The sequence below is a fragment of the Rattus norvegicus genome, chromosome 4, assembly GCF_021556685.1.
Source record: "Rattus norvegicus strain SHRSP/BbbUtx chromosome 4, alternate assembly SHRSP_T2T, whole genome shotgun sequence".
In the NCBI taxonomy this organism is placed as follows: Eukaryota; Metazoa; Chordata; class Mammalia; order Rodentia; family Muridae; genus Rattus; species Rattus norvegicus.
In genome coordinates this window covers 183,844,473-183,864,287 of record NC_141537.1, presented here as the reverse complement: position 1 = coordinate 183,864,287, position 19,815 = coordinate 183,844,473, and the positions used below count along the sequence as shown (strand labels likewise).

Below are 19,815 nucleotides of genomic sequence, written 5' to 3'. Positions count from 1 at the left end.
CTCTCAGCTCCGCCTGCACCACGCCTTCCTGGATGCTGTCATGTCCCCACCTTGATGATACTGTACTAAACCTCAGAACCAGTAAGCTAGATCCAATTAAATGCTGTCCTTATAAGCATTATCTTGGTTGTGTCTTCACAGCAGTAAAACCCTAACTAAGACATCATTAGTTAAGGTTTTAAAGTTATTCCTTTTTCTTTTTTTTTTTTTTTACATTTTTAAGTTGGTGTCTAGCTGTCTTGTCCAGGTTAGTGAATCTTTTACCCCAGCCTCCTATGCAGCTAGAAGGACTGTTATAAATTGAAGTTGAGTTAGTTGGGGGAGAAAGAGGCTGGACATCTAGGAAAAAAAAATCTTAACAAATTCTCAGCAAAGAACATGTAATAAACAGCCCAGATTTATTTTATTATTGTTAATTTAAAAAAAAAGATTTACTTTACAGGGATGAGTCTTTTGCCTGACAGGTCAGAAGAGGGCATCAGATTTTCTGGAACCAGTGTTATGGATGGTTTTGAGCCAACTTGTTGGTACTGAGAGTCAATCTCAGGTCCTCTTGATAAGTGCTGGTAACTGCTGAGTCATGTCTCCAGCCCACCAAGTTTATTTTAATGGAAAAAAAATACTCAAAACAGAGGTGGAGTTTATGGAGCCAGACTCTGGAGAAGATGGGAGAGATTCCATTCAGGATGTAGGGAATGAGGTGCAGAGGTACACAGGTGCATCTGGGGGTGGTGAATGGAGCTGCCAGGGCTTTGCTCAATTTTGTAGGGCTTTTTCAGATGGGGTGGGGCACCTGATAACATTCCTGAAGCATTCAGAACAGCTACTAAAGGAACGAGAGAGTGCTGGTTAAAGACAAGGAACAGGATTGATCACCGAGTGAAGAAAATGCAGCATTTCAAACAGGTGTTCTCCCTTAAGCACACACATAGTGGTGTCAATGAACTCAATAGGTCGAAGGTAGTCTTTAGTAGTTGAGTTGGGAGACAAAATTCAGAAAATGATGTGTAGTCAGGAATGAACAGTTCAAGAATAGAGGAATGAGTGAGCTGTAGAACAAGTGTAAAAATCTAAAGGGAAAGACAGAAGAATAGGCCTTAAGTAGAAAAGAGGAGATTGAAGTGAGGCTCATGGCTGGAATATTAGCACTTGGCTGAAGTGGCAGGATTGCCACATATTTGAGACCAGCCTGGGCTATGAAAAACACAGTGAAAAGGGTCTATAATCATAATTTCTTTGCAACCTACTTTAATAAGGGTTCAACCTCTCCTTTAGTTCAGCACTCGGCAGAGGTAGTAGAAGAGAAGAGTTATTAGGACGTGGGGGAAGTGGACCTGTTCGGAATATTTCTTAGGGGGAAAGCTCCATCTTCTTTCTCAGCAATTCAGTCCTATAATCCAGCAAACACCAAGAAAGAATGAGCAGCTTCAGTCCAGTCCTCTAGGCAGGCAGGAACCAGAAACTATAGTTCAATCCTGAAGAAAATACCAGGCTCACCAACCGGCCTGAGGCAAGCCAGCGGAAGTGGTAAGCTGCCGCAGGAACCTCAGGAGCAGTTCTGGGCGAGTTTCACTCAATGGTGGTGTTACCACAGGTTGAGCTCAACAACTCTATGTGGGGTGAACATGTGCTGTTAGTGAGGCAGAGCAAACCAATGCTTAGTGCTCATCTCCCACTGTCCGTGGGGTCATATTTATACTCCTTCATCAAGTGTCCTTTCACGTGTTTGCTATATCAAGACATCCTTTGACCTGTGCCTGCTTCAGGTAATCATTCTTTCCTGTGTCCGCTTTAGCACAACATCCTTTCACCTGTGTGCCCCAGCAAACCATCATTTGACATAATTAACTTTCCAAAGAAACTAGACATTTCCACTTCAAAGGTCTATTAGAGTTAAGATATCATAAGTAAAGGAAATTGGGGGTGCACATAGCAAAGGCACTGTTTCAAATTGAGAATGCAGTTTTCATTCTGATGGCTGTGTGCATAATGGATTGAAATGGGCACTGCTCGAAGCAGTCAGTCATATAGCATACATTCTGTATCATTTTCTACACTCTTCTTACAACCCAGTTAATTGAACCAATACATCTTAATTATATGTGCCTGGGAGGATCACACCTCAGCAGCATTTGCCCAGTCATCTTTACTGTATGTTTTTAGAAACTTTTGAGTTCACAAGAGGAAAAATTTGCTGATATTATATGCTTTGCGGTTGTAGATGGAAACAGTGGAACGCTTTTTGCCTTTCACAGTGAAACTCTGGACATTTTTGGCACTCTTGGTCATATAGTTTTCTTGACTACTACATTTTTGTGTTTTTACACACATTGATTTTCTATTATATTTTGCGTTTTTATATACAAACCTGCATTGAATTTTATCTTGTTATATAATATGGTGTCTAAACATTGTAGTGTCCTGTTTGAAAACATTTTAAACAAATGTTCAAAGAATGTATGCCAGGAGAAAAGGTGGCTCTGACATTGAAGGAAACCTCTTCTGTAGGTTACATGAGTTCAGGGTCCCAGCAAATTTGTCTTAAAACAGTTCAGTTGCGAATGTGCAGAGTTCTCGAACAAAAAGTGCCACTTCGTTTAGATATGCCTAATTTGCAACAACTGTAAGTAGAATGCCAGGTCAATTAACTTACTTTTCTTACACCGGTGGGTGGACAAGCTAGGATTTCCGTACAGCATCATGGCGGCGGTCTGCCGGAGTCTGGTGTGTGGAACAAACCAGGGCGACTTCCTGTAGAAGGACAGCTGTGCAAAGCCGGTTCCTGAGATAAGCATCATGGCGTCCCCGGAGGGTGCCGCTCAATGCTGCATGCTGGGGGAAGAGGCAGCCGTAAAGGAGTCGCCGCTTCCTCTTCCACCTCCCACCGGCTGTCGTAAAAGGTGAATGGAGAGAGAGTTGTGGAGGGGAAAGGAGGGAGGACAGGGGGCGCGGAGTCAGAGTGGCGCAGCAAGTAGCTGCAGGAGGCGGTGGCAGCGGCAGGGGGTGGGGGTAAGGTAGTCCCCTGAGGCGGAGGCGGCTGAAAGGGGCCAGGAAGCATCCGGGCTGCAACCCGGCCTGCTGGCTCTAGGACCGGAGCTCCCGCTCGTGGACATGGACCTCAATCGGATCATCCAGGCGCTGAAGGGCACTATCGACCCAAAGCTGAGGATTGCTGCCGAGACGGAGCTCAACCAGGTGAGCGAGGGGCTGCTCCTCTTCCTTTTTTCCCCCTCTTCTCCCTTCCCTCCCTCTCTCCTCCAACCCCAGCCCGAGACCAGGACCCCTGCGAAGCAACTGGAGCACCTGTTGGCTCTCTATCCTTTCTTCGTGCACTTGCTCAGACCTCTTGGACAGCACAAAGGAGCTATGAAACCTTTGCTAGAGGTCTTTGGGTGTGTTTTCTTTTCCTTTAATGCGCTTACGTGGAGGCGCGGTGGGAAAATTCACCAAAGCTAAGCTAGCTTGTCTCCGGACCCGCCCTTTTCAGGTGTAGCTGTTGGAAATCCTGCCCTCACCTGCTTCTGGAGGTGGCCATGTGGATCATGGCAGAGTGTTGCTGGAGTGCTGGGCAGTGCTGTCCGACAGAGTTCTGGGAAGAGCATGCGGTTTCCATGTACCATGAACCTTTTCAAAGACTGGCCCAACCAGTAATACAGTATTTGAGGCATTTCTTTCGAATGCTGAAATGTGTGTGACTTTCCACACTTGATCTTAGCCCAAAGGCCGTGTGTGACTTTCCTTTAGCCACTTTTCGTTCTTCTAAGCAGTCTAGACATTCCTCGTTCCAGTGTCACCCCTAAATTTTCTTATCTTTTTTTGTCCTCACCCTGCTCTTCTTCCTTCTTCCTCTTCTTTTTCCTTTTTCCTTTCATTTCAGAGACAGGGTCTCATTGTGTAGTTCTGGTTAACTTGGAATTCTGTGTTGAACAGGCTGGCTTGGAACTCATAAATCTGCCTGTTGCTTCTGCCTCTGTCTCTAGTCTGCTGGGATTAAAGGTTTGTGTTGCCACATCTGTCCCAACCTTTCAAAATTGTAATAGTCATGAGCTCTGGTTCTGCACATGTAGAAGAGACCATGTTCCTCTTACTAAAATGTACAAATTAAAATCTCCTTACATGGCTTGACAATTGTTTGGACTTGCTACAGGTGTGAAGGGATATTCCTTAATTAGTGGATCTTGAGGGGTTGCTAAGACCAGTGGCCTCCACTTCTCTGAGAACTGTTGGATGTGCAAATTATGGACTTCGTCACTGATGCAAAGAATCTGAAAACCTGGGAGTAGGAACAAGTTTTTATTTTAAGTGGCTCCCCAGGCAATTCTGTATCTCCTAAAGTAGAAGGACACGTCTTGGCCAGTGTGTCTGCCCTAGCTGAGTTTTTTCTTTCTTTTTTTAAGATGTCTTGAATCTTCGAAAGAGAAATATTAGCTGACAATGGAATTTGAGGTACATGTTAATTCAGGATCCTCAAGAGGTAATAAGGAAAGCCGAGATCCTGTTACTATCTATCTGGCTCTGTTCTAGAATGTTCAACTAAGAATTCTTGAGGCCTTAGTTGAATTCCAGGTCTGCTCAGTCCTGTAATCCTAACACACACAAGGTTATGCTGAATTGAATGGCCAAAAAAGGATGCCTTGATGTCTGAAAAAGGACTGTCACCCCAGAATAAGAGACACTTAGTGTCAGTACCTGTCCCAGACTTTGTAGAATACTGTCTGGAGTAATAGTCATCAGGGTTTAGTTAATAAGAATGGCATAAGGGCTAGATTTGCAACCTGCTGCTATGCACTGGGAGGCTGCCTGTTTGATGCTGCTTTCACCACAGGATCAGATGTCCCTTTCACAGTGATAACAGGGAACATAGCTTTGATGCCATGCTAGACTTTCTGCCCATTGCCTAACTTTGCTTTTTTTGGTTTGTCAGCACATGAGGGTGGTTGATATTATGGAAGCAGAAAAGATTTGAAGCCTGTAGAACCAGGAGAGGCTCAATCCTGTGTTCTCTTCATATTGTTTTAATCCAAATTCTGTCTCATCAGAAGACTATTTTCCTTGTTCCTCGTAGTTTGTTTTACAGTGTGAAGCCCTAAGCTCTTCCCCAGCACCACAAAAATCAAACCAAAACAAGATAATATTGCTGTGTCATTCATTCAGCATTTGTATCTGGTACAGTGTTTTGGGTTGTAATATGCGTTCAGTAGGTTTTTGTACTTGAAGTAGAAGACCTACTTTAGCATTAATAATATGTGATTTTGGTGTTGGATTTTGCATGCTTGTCCCTTAGGACCCCTGTGTCATCCTGCCTTGCTTGCATGAATGAATAGGTATCTACTGTATGAGACTAGAGCTTACTTAGCCCTTTTGCATTTTTCTCCCTAAAGGGGTCTCGTGTAGCCCAGGCTGCCTCTGCCTTCCTGTGCAGCTCTCTGTCTCCTGATTGCTGCATCACTCTGTGAAGTTTTATATATATGTACATATGTATATACATATAAATATAAACTAAGTATACATATTCATAAATAACGTGTATGGGTATGTGCACGTGAAGGCAGGTGGCTATGGAGGCCAGAATCTTCTCGACTTTTGGGAGTCAGAACCTTTGGAGCTGGAGTTGCAGGCAGTTGTGAGCCACCTGATGTGGTGCTGGGAACTGAATGCAGGGGCTCTGTGAGAGCGGCAAGCACTCTTAATGGCTTAGCGGTCTCGTCTTTCTCTAAATTTGTTTGAGTCAGGATCTCATGTAGACCAGGCTTAAAAATTGCTTTTGTTTCATTTAAATTTGTTTCTTTTTTAAAATTGTGTATATGTATATGGGTATGTGCATGTGTGTGCAGTGCCCTTGGAGGCCAGGGTCATCAGAACTCACGTTGCTGGAGTTACAGCCCCTATGAATGGCTTGACATAGGTGCTAGGAACTGAGCCTAGGTCCTCTGAAAGAGTGGTAGATGCTCATAGCTTCTGTGTTCTCTCTCTAAAACTCCAGATTTTAGAAATGTTTGTTTTTATCATGTATGTGTATGGGGGGGGGCAGGCTGCAGAGACCAGAAGAGGGCTTAGATCCTCTGGAGTTGGAGTTGAAGGGTTGTCTGTGAGCCACTTGACGTAGCTATTAGGAATTGAGCTTGGGTACTTTGGATGAGCAGCGGATGCTGTTAACCACCGTCCAAATCCCCACACCTGCTTTTAAAAAACTACTTTAAAATTTTTGTTATTTCGATGATAGATTAAAAAGGTATCTACCTCCTTTCTTTTCCTTTCTTTTCTATTTTCTTTTTTTTTTTTTTTTTTTGAGATAGAGTCAACCTCCCTTGTAAATATTTGGGGTTTTTTACCCCACCTTTCTAAGGTTCTCAAATAAAAGACACCAAACTTTTATATTTATACTAAGCCTTAAAACACCTGGTCTGAGCAGAGGTATCAACCCTCTAAGCTACTTTGTCCACTTCCCTGTCAGTAACCCAGAGATATCACTCGCCATGCTCCCTTTGCGCAGTTCCCATTCCAACACGCCAGCCCTCTCGGCCATGAGCTCGTGATCTACCTATCCCAAAGCCACGTCTTCCTTCTCTCTTCCCCTCAGGGTCTCTCATGCTCTCATGCTCGGGAATCAAAGCCCTGCCTTCCTTTCTTCTGCCCAGCTACAGGCTGGGGGAATCTTTATTAGCCAATCATGGATAGCCGTGTGTGTGTGTGTGTGTGTGTGTGTGTGTGTGTGTGTGTGTGTGTGTGTGTTAGTTACATAATAAAAGCTATATACATTAGAATATGCCTGTCTTGGAGTGACCAGATTTTAGGGTGCAGAATTAGCACTTGATTACAAGTAGCATCAGACCAACCCACCACACTCCAGGCTTGGAACTCTACTTGTGGGATTTAGATGTATATACCACCACACCCCAGATGGAAAAGTTTTAAAAAACTGAGTTGGAACAGTAGTAGTGGCAGCACATCCCTTTAATTCCAGCACTCAGGATGCAGAGTTAGGCGGATCTCTGAGTTCAAGGCCAGTCTGGCCAATAGAGTGAGCCATTGCAGGACAGCCAGGACTACACAGAGAAATCTTGCCTCCACAAAACAAAACAAACAGAGAAGTTGGGGCTGGAGAGATAGATCAGCAATTAAGAGCTTGGGATGCTCTTCCAGAGGACTCGAGTTCAATTCCCAGCAACCACGTGGTGTCCACAACCACATGTAACTCCACTTCCAGGAATCTGACTCCCTCTTCTGACTTCTGTGGAGACCAGATATTTACATACATAGGGGTGGGGTGCACCAGGTGGGCCCATGCCAAGATGCCCCCCTGAGAAATCGAGCCACGCAACAGACCTAATATAAAGCAGGTTTATTTGGGGGAAGGGGAGGAAGGTAAGGGGCAGAGGCAGACGAACGAGAGCAGAGCCATGTGGGCAGAGAAGCAGGGACGGAGAAGTACAGAAAGAAGAGCAGAAAGTGGGAGAGAGAGACTGGCTGGGAACACTTGGGAACAGAGAAAAACCTAGAGTGATGATTAATCCTTTTACTGCCACACCTGGCGGCGGCCGCAGGCATTGGTGACGATGTAAGCTGTTGCTAGGTCCCTGGGAGGAGCCTTGCGGAATCTCCTGTAAGTTAACGTGGAGTTGGCAGGTCAAGCGGAGCCCCAGGAATGTGTTAGGCCCAGGTTCTAGACAAATATGTAAATATGATCAAAAGGAATGGGGTTCCATTCCTTATTGGTACCCAGAGTGAACAGCTTATAGGTGAAAGGTACCGGCAGCTGGCCGAACAGGAAGTCATTAGCATGGATTCCTGAGGCACTGTGATAATGAAAACTGCCTAGCAGTGCCTGTCCTCTGTGCCGTCCCTGCTGTTGGACTAGTTTTTCTCTATAGCACTTGTAATTTTTTTTAAAAACATGATTCTATCTTTGTCCCCCCTGGATTGGGCTTCAGTTTTCTGAAGATGTGACATTTTATTTTCTGTTCGCCAAAAGTACATAACAAGAAAATTAGAGTGCTGGAGAGATGGCTCTGTGGTTAAGAGCACTGACTGCTCTTCCAGAGGTCCTTAGTTCAAATCGCAGCAACCACATGGTGGCTTACAACCATCTGTAATGGGATCTGATGCCCTCTTCTGGTGTGTCTGAAGACAGCTACAGAGTACTTATATATAATAAATAAATAGATAGATAAATAAATCTTTAAAGAAAAAAAAGACAATTTGAGTCCAGATAATCTGGGAGGAGACAATTGTGGTGAGGAGGTTATATTAGTTGCTTTTCTTCTTCTAGTAAGAAAATACCCGATAAAAGCGATTTAAGGGAGGAAGCGTTTATTTTTGAGGGTGTAGTCCATCATGGTGGGGAAGGCATGGCATTAAGCTCTTGAGACAGTTGGTCACATGGTATCCACAGTAAGGAAGCAGAGGAGGGGAAGGGGAAGAGGAAGGGAGGAGGAGGAGAGAGGAATGCGTGCTGGTGTTAGCTGGCTTTCTTCTTTTTCTTCAAACCAAGACCCCACTTGTAAGGAGCCTCATCCCATTTTACTTAACTACAAATTCCTTCACAGCTATGTCCAGAGGGTTGTCTCAGAGGTGATTCTAGATCACGTCAAGGTAACTTCATTGTTGACTTACCACAGAGGTCAAATAAAAGGTTGAGATTGTAAACCTGTTAATATCTTTTAGAGTCAATTAATAAAAATGAAATTTCCTCTCTCAAAGGTTAAAGGTTTCAGAAGAAATAAATGGTCAACAGAAAGGACTTTGAGTAACAGACGACATTTTTAAAATAGTAATAAGATTTTAAGGTCTCATAGGTTCTTGTGGTAAATGAATGAATACTCATGTCTGTTGTTTAGAGAGTAACCTAGAATACTTTGTGGAGAGTGTTTCGGGAATATATGTCAAGCATGGTAAAAATACTCACATTTTTATTCATTAGTTTGTTTATAAGAATTTTTTATCACTTAAAAGTATTTTCATTTTATTTCAGAATTTATCTCATGTTAAAAGCCCTTCTTTCTGCTTTCTTTGTGCAGTAGAGGCAGTTGGGAGTCAGAGGCAGGCAGATTTCTGAGTTCCAGGCCAGCCTGATCTACAGAAGGAGTTCCAGGGTTATACTGAGAGACCTTAACTCAAAACACAACCAAAAAACATTAATAGAAAAGTTTTTTTTTTTTTATTTAGACAGTAATATATTCTGTAATGGTGATAGTAGCTATTGAGAATGCCCTGTTATTTACAAAGCATTTCTTTGTAATTTCAGTCCTACAAGATTATTAATTTTGCCCCCAGCTTGCTTCGGATCATAGTCTCTGACCATGTGGAGTTCCCTGTGCGTCAGGCAGGTGAGTTGCATTTTTCAAGTCAATGGGAGTTCAGCTTTAAATGTAAATAGTTACAATGTACTGTATAGACCACTACAAGAAGGTGACAGTTAAAATTCCAGCACTGATCCGGGAATGACCCTTCAGGCCCCCACCCTTATAGGAGCTGCTGGCAGTTGATGACTGCTGAAGGAGAGAATCACTCTCCTTTGGTGATGTGGCTGCTGGTGAGTTGCCCGTGCTTCAGTGGATGGCCACACACGCAGGTTCCTAGGGCATCACAGATTTGACTCAGGGCTGTTAATAGTAACAATGAAAAGTAAAGAGGGAGTGAAGGTGGGAGGGATAGACTGTAGGGGTCCCTAGACAGTGAAGGAGGTAGTGGTGGATCGATACAATTAAATACATGATCTAAATGTAACATTCAGGGAGTAAAAAAATATAACTTAAAAATATGTATCTAGAAGTTTCTTGAAAAATTAGAAGAACACATGAAACACTTCTGGTTTTTTTTTTTTTTTTTTTTTGGAGCAGGGGACCGAACCCAGGGCCTTGTGCTTCCTAGGCAAGCGCTCTACCACTGAGCTAAATCCCCAACCCGCATGAAACACTTCTAAGATACAAGGATACTTTTCTCTTCTCTGGGAAAGTTAGTGGTAGACACCGAGTCCCCACAGCTGCCCTAGTTGTTTTCTAGTTGTTTTACTCTCTTTGCTTCCATCCATCCATCAGTTCCTTGCCTCTCTAACATCTCCCTGACTTGTCATGATCCCAGTAGCATTACCATAGGTCACCTCGGTTAAGACTGCAGATTTATAGGTCTGAGTTTTAATGGCATTTGTGTCAAGTCACAGATGTAGTATATTGCTTGGGTTTTTTTTTTTTTTTTTTTTTCTTTCGAGACAGGGTTTCTCTGTGTCATAGCCTTGGCTGTCCTGAATTCACTCTGAGGACCAGGTTGGCTTCAAACCCACAGAAATCCACCTACCTCTGCTTCCCCACGGCTGGGGTTAAAAGTGTGCCACCACCATCCGACTTTGGATGTTTGAATAAGGACCAGGACATGACATTCCCTCCCCTCCCCTCCCCTCCCTCCTCTCCCTCCTTCCCTCCCTTCCTTTCTTTTTCTTCTTTTAATAGTGCCAGGAATTAGGCTTTTTGTTTTAAATATGAAACTTATTTTAATGTCTGTGGGATCTTATACAATTCCATGGTGTGTGTCTTCCTTCCTTATCTCCTACATGTAGTCTAGGTTGGTTTTTGATTCATGATCTTTCTGTCACTGCCTTTCAAGTTCTGGGGTTATAGGCATACACTATCATGTCCAGATTACATGATTAGCCTTACACAATCACATTATGGAATAGAATAATTGTACTGAGGTAAAGGAGATACTTAGTTCACAGCCAGGTTTAGATTAAAAAGACCTTTAAAATGCACACACACACACACACTCTCTCACACACACACACACATGCTTACGATGCTATAATTTTTTTTACACAAACACATTGAAATCCTAGGTGCATCAAAATGTATGAAAGAGGGCTAATAGGATATCAAGTTCATAATTTTGTTAAATTTCTGTCACATTTTAACCAATACAGATCACGTTGTATTTTTCAATGGTGAAATGTTTTTATCATCCGTGTTTAATTTACAGTAAAATTGAAGTAGAAGAACCTTTGCTGGGGTGGGGGGCAGAAGGAGAAAGAAAGCTGAGGAGAAAGCTGGGGCACTCTTCAGAAACATGTCTGTCTTTACACACGTTTGAGAATATGTGTTTACACTAAGGGTCAACTGGAATGGTTAAAAAGCTTCACATTCCTTCTTTTCTCTTCTCTCTTTGAGACAAGATCTCACACTTTAACCCAGGCTAGCCTTGAGTTGATTATGTAGCTCGGATTGGCTTTAGACTTGACGCGTCATTCTGTCTCACGTTCCCCATGTGCTGGGGTTAGAGGTGTGCATCACCACATCTAGCCACATCTCTTATTACCCTGGGGTAGCTCAGTGGATAAAGTGCTTTACCTGCAAGTGTGAGGATCCGTGTTCTGATCACCAGAACATACATGGCAGCCAGCCACGTGTGTGGCCTCCTGTAAACCCATCACTTGAAAGGCAATGATGGGTTCTTAAAGCAAGATGAGTAAGTCAAGCCCCGAGTTGGTGACCTCCACATCCAGGTCAGCCCCTGCCTTAGTGAATAAGTTGGATAGTGATGAAGGAAGAAACTCTGGGCTTCTACATGCATGCATGTGCATACAGAAAAACCCTCCTTCACACGTGCCCACACACATGTGAATATGCATATATGCACATACCACAAACACACATCAAACAAAATAAAACAGTCTTACAGCAGTAATTCAGCTAATTTCTTCCAAATGTCTTTTTGTTCAATGTTGAAACGAGTAGAAACAAAGTAATCGATTTATACATTTTGATTGATAGAGCTACAGATTTCTTGAGATTTTTTCCAAACACATTTGAGAGTGGATGTCTATTTCTTTATGAATTATAAATAATATCTCAAAGGACTAAATGAAATTACCAGTGCTGTAAGAGCACAAACACTCCTGAATGTTCAGGGTGACCGGAGGCCGGATCAGCAGCAGACAGCAGCTTACTGTTAGGTTTGAGAAAAGGGAAATTTCCTGATAACACTGTATTTGTGCTCAGTCTGAAAACATGGACACGACTCCAAGGATGTCCTCCAGCTTGGTGGGATGTTCCTGATTGACTGCCATATAAAACTTTTGAATTCTTCCCATCTCCCCTTCCCAAGTTTGGCTTTTTGCACCTGTAAGGTCTCCATCTTGGGTGGGTGTCACATTGCTCATGTAAGGCTTCGTCCAACACATCTGTTTTTCTCTTAAACTCAGCTGCCATCTACCTGAAGAATATGGTGACACAGTACTGGCCAGACAGGGAGCCTCCACCAGGGGAAGTGATATTCCCATTTAATATCCACGAGAATGACCGGCAGCAGATTCGTGACAACATTGTGGAAGGGATAATTCGGTCTCCAGATCTGGTGAGGTAGGCCACACCCTGTCTGTGTGATCTGAGGCGTTGTTTGGCCTTGGCTGGGACTCTTGGGCGTGTAGTTTTTTGAGATGGGTCTCATCTATCCCAGGCTAGTCTCAAGTGTACCGTGTGACCAAGGATGGCCTTAAATGTCTAGTCCTCCTGTCTCCATCTCAGTTGCTGGCATTAAAGCTTTATGCTGCTGTGATTGGTAAACGTGGAGTTGGAGCTTAGACCGAGGACCTCCTGTATTCTGGGCAAGTTTTTACCAAATGAGCTATGTTTCCAGCCCAGGAAATGCATTTTTAGTTCTACACATTAGACAACATATCCGTGGACTTATGAATTTTGCAATCTCAGAATAGAAACAAATTTACTTCAACATATGAGCCAGTGATTAAATTCCCTTCGCAAATGGACAAGGAGGGGAAGGGATGAAGCATTGGTGGGGACAAGATTGTTTAATATCGGTTATTAAGTGCAACTGTGATGAAAACAGAGAAGAAAGGGAATTTGAGGGGGACAGTAACAAGAGAGCAAGCACTGAATCATTGTGCAGTTATCTTGCTTAGCTAGGAGAACACAGGTGAACTCACTGAAGGGCACCCTTATTCTCATTGGTTCCCCATATGCCAGTTGTGTCCCAGGACCTGCTCAAAACCATTGTCTGTTTGTCTGTGAAGATCTTCTGGATCTCCCATTGGTTTTAAAGCAGCACGCAGAGGTAGCTCCCCCTGTCACTCTTGCTTGAACTGAGAAATGGACCACAAGGCCCATCTCAAGGTGAAAGCCAGAAAAGGGAAAATTTTTAGCTATACTTTATGCCAGAGTTGTTTAAAGGAACAGCTACTGATAGTAGACAGGAAATCCCTCCTTTTTATGAGACAGTCCTCTGTGGCTTTGTTCCTTTTGTGTCCTAAGGATCCTTGAAGATACTGCTTCTTTTTGTCTAATTTTGTTTAAAAGTATTACAGAGAAAATTAATTTGGTACCGTAAGGAAGATATAATATGTTGGCTTAATTTTTTCCCCAGTGTTTGTAGATCTCAGCTATTGAATATTCAACTGAACACTAGTTTATTATTTATTTTTTACAATTTGGAATCCTGGGACTGAGCATGTAGCTCAGTTGGTAGACTGCTTTCCTAGCATACATGAGAGCATGGGTTCGAGTCCCAGCTCTGCATAAAGTGTGCAGTGTAGTGGGGTATAGCGGTACCTGTGCGAATCCCAGTTCTTGGGACGTAGAAGCAAGAGCACCAGGAGTTTAAGGTCACCTTCAGCTGCATATTGCGTTGGAGATCTCCAGTCTGGGCATGTGAAACTTCCTCACAAACAAACAGCTCAGCAAGAATTCCAATTTGGAATTCTAATTTTGCCAGGTTAATTTCTCTAATCAAATGACCTCATGAGGACATCCATGGTAGTAACAGTGGTAGTTTGTAGAAGGGGCATTTTTGCTTCCCCTTTATTTTCTTTTTTTTTTTTTTTTGGTTCTTTTTTTCGGAGCTGGGGATCCCCTTTATTTTCTTTTCAATCTTAATTACACACGAATCCCACTGAAGAAGTGAATACTGCACTAAATGCTTTAGGGTAGCATCTTGCACACTCTCACTCTTTTTTTTTTTTTTTTCCTGTTTTATTTCTTTTGTTGCCTTTTTCCCCCACTTATTTCTTTGACAGTGGTTCTTTGATTTCCCCTTTTCAGAAATCATCTAGCAAACCATATTTGTTGTATTCAAAGTATAAGAATTAGTGTGTGTTTTCACTGGAGCAGTGTACCATACTGGCTTTCTTTTTTTTTTTTTTTTTTTTCCTTTTTTTTTCTTTTTTCTTTTTTCTTTTTTTTGGAGCTGGGGACCGAACCCACCATACTGGCTTTCTTAACTGATGAGAACTAGGTTTATCCAGTTGACAGATGTATGTAAACATATATGTATACTCAGAGAGGTACTGTTCCAATGAACCACACACCAGCCCTAGGCTTGTCCATTTGGTAGGTATATGTGTGTCTGTCTGCCTATATATCTATATATCTATATTTGTACATATATATACACATATCTATCATCTACCTATCATCATCTATGTGTTGGCATATCTCTGTATATATTTATGTGTGTTTGTATCATCTATCTGCATGTGTATACATAATCTATATCTGTGTTGTTATGTTCTCCCTGTGTGCCTCTGTCTCTGTCTCTCTGTCTGTCTCTGTCTCTGTCTGTCTCTGTCTCTGTCTGTCTCTCTCTCTCTCTCTCTCTCTCTCTCTCTCTCTCTCTCTCTCTCTGTGCTGTAGATCAAACCCAGGACCCTATATTTGCTGCTCCTTCTGGATATGAAGACTCAAATATAAAATAAAACAAGTAAGAATTTTTACAGAGTCGAGGTAGATTTGCTGTATACTTTGAAATTTTTGACAGTCTCTTAAAATTTATTTTTTAACTTTTTATTGATTCTTTGTGATTTTCACACTTTGAATCCTCTTCCCTTCATGTCTGCCCTCTGCCCTGGCACCTCCCCCCCAAAGAAAATAAAAAGCAAAAGACAAAACAAAATGTAAAAAACATCTCCTCGTGGACGCTGTAGTGTGTGTCACAGTGTGTCCCACAATGTACCCTTCTGTTCACACATCATTACTTGTAAGTGTTCATTGCAATGAGTCACTGGTCTGGTTCAGGGCTGCTGGCTTCTGCTCTAGCATTAATGCTAGATCCTCACCGGGCCTCCTCCTCTTGTGGCCCTGAGCCATGGACATCCTGCAGCTTTGGGTCTGTAGGACTGGTCCATTCACATGCGTCTGCTGCTCATAGTTGAGGTAGATATTGGGGTGAGCCAACTCAACGCCCTGGATCTGAATGGTGAGCTGAGTTGTTCAGCTCGCCTATTCTCCGGCACCCACACTAGCAGGGTGAGCTCTCCAGCACTGCCCCAGCTTACCCAGTGCCTCAGCTGGCAAGGGGCAGGGCCAGCTCTCCTGCTCTCGGTGCCCGAGGCTCACCTGAACCCATGCCACAAGAGCCAGCTCTACTGTTCTTCCCAGTTAAAGTGTGGGGCCCACTCTCCCCAGTACTTCAGCCAGAAAGGGGCTGGGCCAGCTCCACTGTGCTGTCCAGGTGAGGTGCAGGGCCAGCTCTCTTGGGTGCTGCAACTGGTGAGGGGCAGGACTGGATCTCCTGCCCTCATGACCCCGGTGCTGCAGATGGTGAGGGGTGAGGGCGGGAGGGTTTCAGTTCCACATCACCTCATGGCAGATGAGTGGCAGGGACAGCTCTCTTGTGCTCACACCCTCACAGCTGGCTCACCCATGCTCCCACCACCAGGGCCAGATCTACTGTGCCTACTCAGTCAAGGTGCAGGGTCCACTAAAATACCTTTAGGGTACGATGGAGGTTTCGTTTATTTGAGGGGTTCCCCCACTCTGTTTCCCATTTTCAGGGAATTGTGCCACTGAGAAGGTTTTTAACAGGATCACTTTTTCTCACATCCTGGCCACATGTATACACTCTTTTGCTACATAAGTTAACAATGTATACAGTGATGTCCCATGTAATTACATCTCCTTAGATGTAACTAGATGAGTGGTAGGTTATAAAGGTATACTCTGGTGTTCACACAAGTTTGAACTTGCTAATGACACATTTCTCAGTGTTATCCATGCTCAGTGGCGCTTGGCTCTATGTGTATAACAAGGGTAAAGAGAGTTGGAGAACATTGTATCAGTATTGTAGCTCTTTGAGGGGGATGATACCATTAACCGCTTGAATTTCGGCCTTTTCTTTCCCACCTCACAGAGTCCAGCTAACAATGTGTCTCCGAGTCATAATTAGACATGATTTCCCTGGTCATTGGCCTGCAGTGGTGGACAAGATAGACTACTACTTGAAGTCACCAAACAGTGGGAACTGGCTCGGCAGTTTACTGTGCTTGTATCAGCTGGTGAAGACCTATGAGTAAGTTCTTTCCTACTAAAGAGAGCCAGTGTCCTTTGGCTTCAGGCTCGTAAAGCAGCGTGCTGTGGGGTTTGGCAAAGTCAGTTCATTGTGGAAAACGCTGAGTCAAACAGTGTGCTCACTGGCTGCAATTCATCAGTGGCACTCAGGTTCTCTGGGGCAGTGAGCCGTGGTGTGATCTACTTACTTTAGCTGCTGCTGCAGATATACCTCAGATACAGAAATAAGATACTTTTCTGGTAAAAAGAGGTAGGAAATGTAAAAGTTACTTGGAACATTCCCATGACTTGGATGGCAGTTAGTGTTATTCTCTTGGTTTTAAAGATGAGTGCTGCATTTGTATATGTAGTCCTGTAGTTTTCCTTCGTTCTGAGACAATATCAGTTGGTAGATCAAGCTGGCCTTGAACTCACAGTCATCCTCCTGCCTCAGCCTCCTGACTGCTGAGGAGCCCATGGAGTTTTTGTTCTTTAAGGTGATAGTTTAGAAGGTTTTATAGAGTTTCTATTTAGAAAATAATTTTAGATTGGCAGCAATATGTAAACTGAGAACACCCAGGCTCATAAGGTATATTTACTCTTAGTGAAGGGTGAGATGAGAAAATTTTTCTTCATGTTATTTGCCCTGCAGTATGATGTATCTAAGCTATCAGATTAGCTTCCACTTTATAGGATGGATTATGGTTTGACGAGAGTTAAATACTAGAAAAATTCTCATATAAAAATTCTCACTACTTATTTAGTCTTGGATTGACCCTTCCCTCCCTCCCTCCCTCCCTCCCCCCTCCCTCCCTCCCTCCCTCCCTCCCTCCCTCCCTTCTCATTGCTTCATAACAAACCAGCCAGGGCCTTTTTCATGAGCCACATCCCCCGCCCTTGGCATTTTTCAGGCAGATTTTGCTTTACATTTCGGGCTAGCATTGAAGTCGTGATCTGCTCTCTTTATCTTCTGAGAACTGGGATTGCAGTTGTTCAGTGTTGGACTCTTAAACTAGTCCCAACCTTTGAACAGAGATTTTGTGTCTACCTGAAACAAGAATTTATCCTTTCAGAGTTTCTTCCAACTTTATTGCAGTAACTCTGTAGAAAATCTAAGCCCGTGTTTTATCATTTTCTATTTTGTATGGTTAACAAGTCTTTTTCACTCACTGTTTACAGCTCAGTGGGAAGGAGAAACCATCACCTTCTTATTCTCTGTCTTTGCCCATGCAGATATAAAAAAGCGGAAGAAAGAGAGCCTCTCCTGGCAGCCATGCAGATATTTCTGCCTAGAATTCAGCAGCAAATCCTGCAGCTGCTTCCGGATGCTTCCCATTACTCTGTGTTGCTGCAGAAGCAGATTCTGAAGATCTTCTATGCTCTCGTTCAGGTCGGTTCGACTGCAGGAGACAAACACAAAGGACCTTGTGTTTGTGTGCCCTGTAGAAGCACCAGTCATTATTTAGAATCATAGTTTTACCTTAGCATCAGGCTCACAGGCATTGACTGTCTGCCATGACCACTGGGCGTCCAGAGTTCAGTTTGGTGTCTGCGTGCTGTCTTTCTTCATCTAAAGTCCCAAGTTATAAAGAACCCCAGGTGTTGCTTGACCTGAAACTGGAGTTTAGATTCACGGTGCCCTGTTTGCTGGCTAGTTGTGAGGAAAGAAATAGGGTCCTCCTTCATGGGAGATCACATTGATGGCCTTTTCTGTTCTTCAGCCAAATGTAAGCCAACACAGATTTCATGGCTCTGTGGAGGAGGGTCCCTGCAGGCTTTATAGCTGGCAGTCAAAAACCATCAGAGGGAGGAGGTAAGAGTGAAACCCAGATTAGCCTGATTTTGGTGACCAGTGCTAGGCTGAGACTTTTGGGAATCTGACCCAGATCATTTTCCTTTAGCCATATTTAAGCACAGCACAATTTTGGAAAGAGTATTCAGATAGCAATTGATTCAGGCCGATGAGTATGACAAACCTTAAGGCATATTTACACTGGGGCTTTTTACAAAGTACTTATGGCTTCATCGAGGTAAACATAATGCCCAGTCCTAAGGTAACATAGGAATCACTTAGGCTGTTGTACAAATGACACGTCTCACAAGAGTGTCTCATGGCCTGGAGTAAAGCTCACGGCTTTAGGGGGAAAAGTCTGGGATAAGCAAACATCATATTCTGGGGTTGTGAGTAGAGCCTGGCCCTACAGGTAGCAAAAGACCACCAGGTTGTAAACTACATTTCCCCCAGCATTCCAGAAGACACAGCCAATGTCTTTTCTCATTGGCGAGATCAGCTGTGTATTTAACTTTCCCTGGCTTCTCCCCTGCTTGTCTGTGTGCACTTGGCCTTTATGCTATCCACACGTTTCCTTTGACTTATGCTATAAGAGCTACTACTGTGATAATTTCAAAAATAATTAGAAGACAGAGATGGAATGTCTTTAAAATTTGAGAATATTTAACATTGATTACTTAAAAACTTGAGTAAATGATTTCAGCCTGGGACGATGAATTGGGGTTGGCCTAAATGTGAATGGATTAAAACTCTGTTCTGGGGGTTGGGGATTTAGCTCAGCGGTAGAGCACTTGCCTAGCGAGCGCAAGGCCCTGGGTTCGGTCCCCAGCTCCGAAAAAAAAAAAAACAAAAACAAAAACAAAAAAACCAAAAAACTCTGTTCTGTGCTCTCTTGATAATTCCTTGTGATATGCGTTTGGTTTATTTGAGCTAGAGCTGGGATATGCCCTTCATTTTGACTTGGGCATCTTTGGACTATTCTAGTATTGCTACAGTATACAGTTGGAGTTAAGTCCTCTGTCATATATATATATATATATATATATATATATATATATATATATATATACACACACACACACACACATATATATATATAACTTTTATTTTATTTTATTTTTTGAGACTGATCTCTGTTTACTTCTGACTGTCCTAGAGCTCACCGTGTATATCAGATATCAGGCTGGCCTCTTACAGAGATCTGCCTGCCTTTGCCTCCTGAATGGTGGGATTAAGGTGCAGCCACCTTGCCTGGCTTCATAAGCTTTTAATAAAGGCAGTTTTTTTTTTTTAAAAGACTTTTTATTTTTCAGGATAGATGGAAAGAAGCAGATCTCACAAGAGAGAAGAAAGTAGACTATCAGAGAAATATATTCTTCCACATTTTCTGAAGGTTTTGGGAAGAAAGCTTGCATGGGCTCTCTTCTAGAGTTAGTATTAGAGATCTCCCCCAGCAGGGAAAACAGCCACGCACTGGTCGGTAACACGAAGGCTGGTGACATGAGCTTTCTGTGGATTCTGTATAGACTTGGCTAACTAACACAGGAAGAAAAGTCTCTTAAACATAAAAAGACAAAACCGGAAGATGAACCATCTAACATCTTGTAACTGTTTTGGTAACCTGTAATATATTAGTATGGTAATGTGCTTCTCTGTTGAGGCAAAATTTAAAAAAGAAAAGAACTGACTCGAGAAGTGAAACTGCTACCATGTTGGAGAGAATTAGAATCGACTGGCTGGGATGCAGACAGTCCAGAC

The 19,815-nt window shown here is 43.1% G+C and overlaps 1 protein-coding gene across 2 annotated transcripts in view; it reads left to right on the top strand.

Moving 5' to 3' along the window:
* The first annotated feature begins 2,895 nt into the window (after nt 1-2,895).
* The window catches only part of Ipo8 (importin 8), a 64,493-nt gene continuing 47,573 nt past the window's right edge, over nt 2,896-19,815 (top strand). Inside the window, 5 exon segments of one of the 2 annotated variants that reach the window (NM_001400882.1) lie at nt 2,896-3,195; nt 9,245-9,326; nt 12,191-12,347; nt 16,129-16,287; nt 17,499-17,655. In NM_001400882.1, the coding sequence (NP_001387811.1) occupies nt 3,112-3,195; nt 9,245-9,326; nt 12,191-12,347; nt 16,129-16,287; nt 17,499-17,655 (639 nt within the window). In that variant the 5' untranslated portion in view covers nt 2,896-3,111. 2 annotated transcript variants of the gene reach the window in all.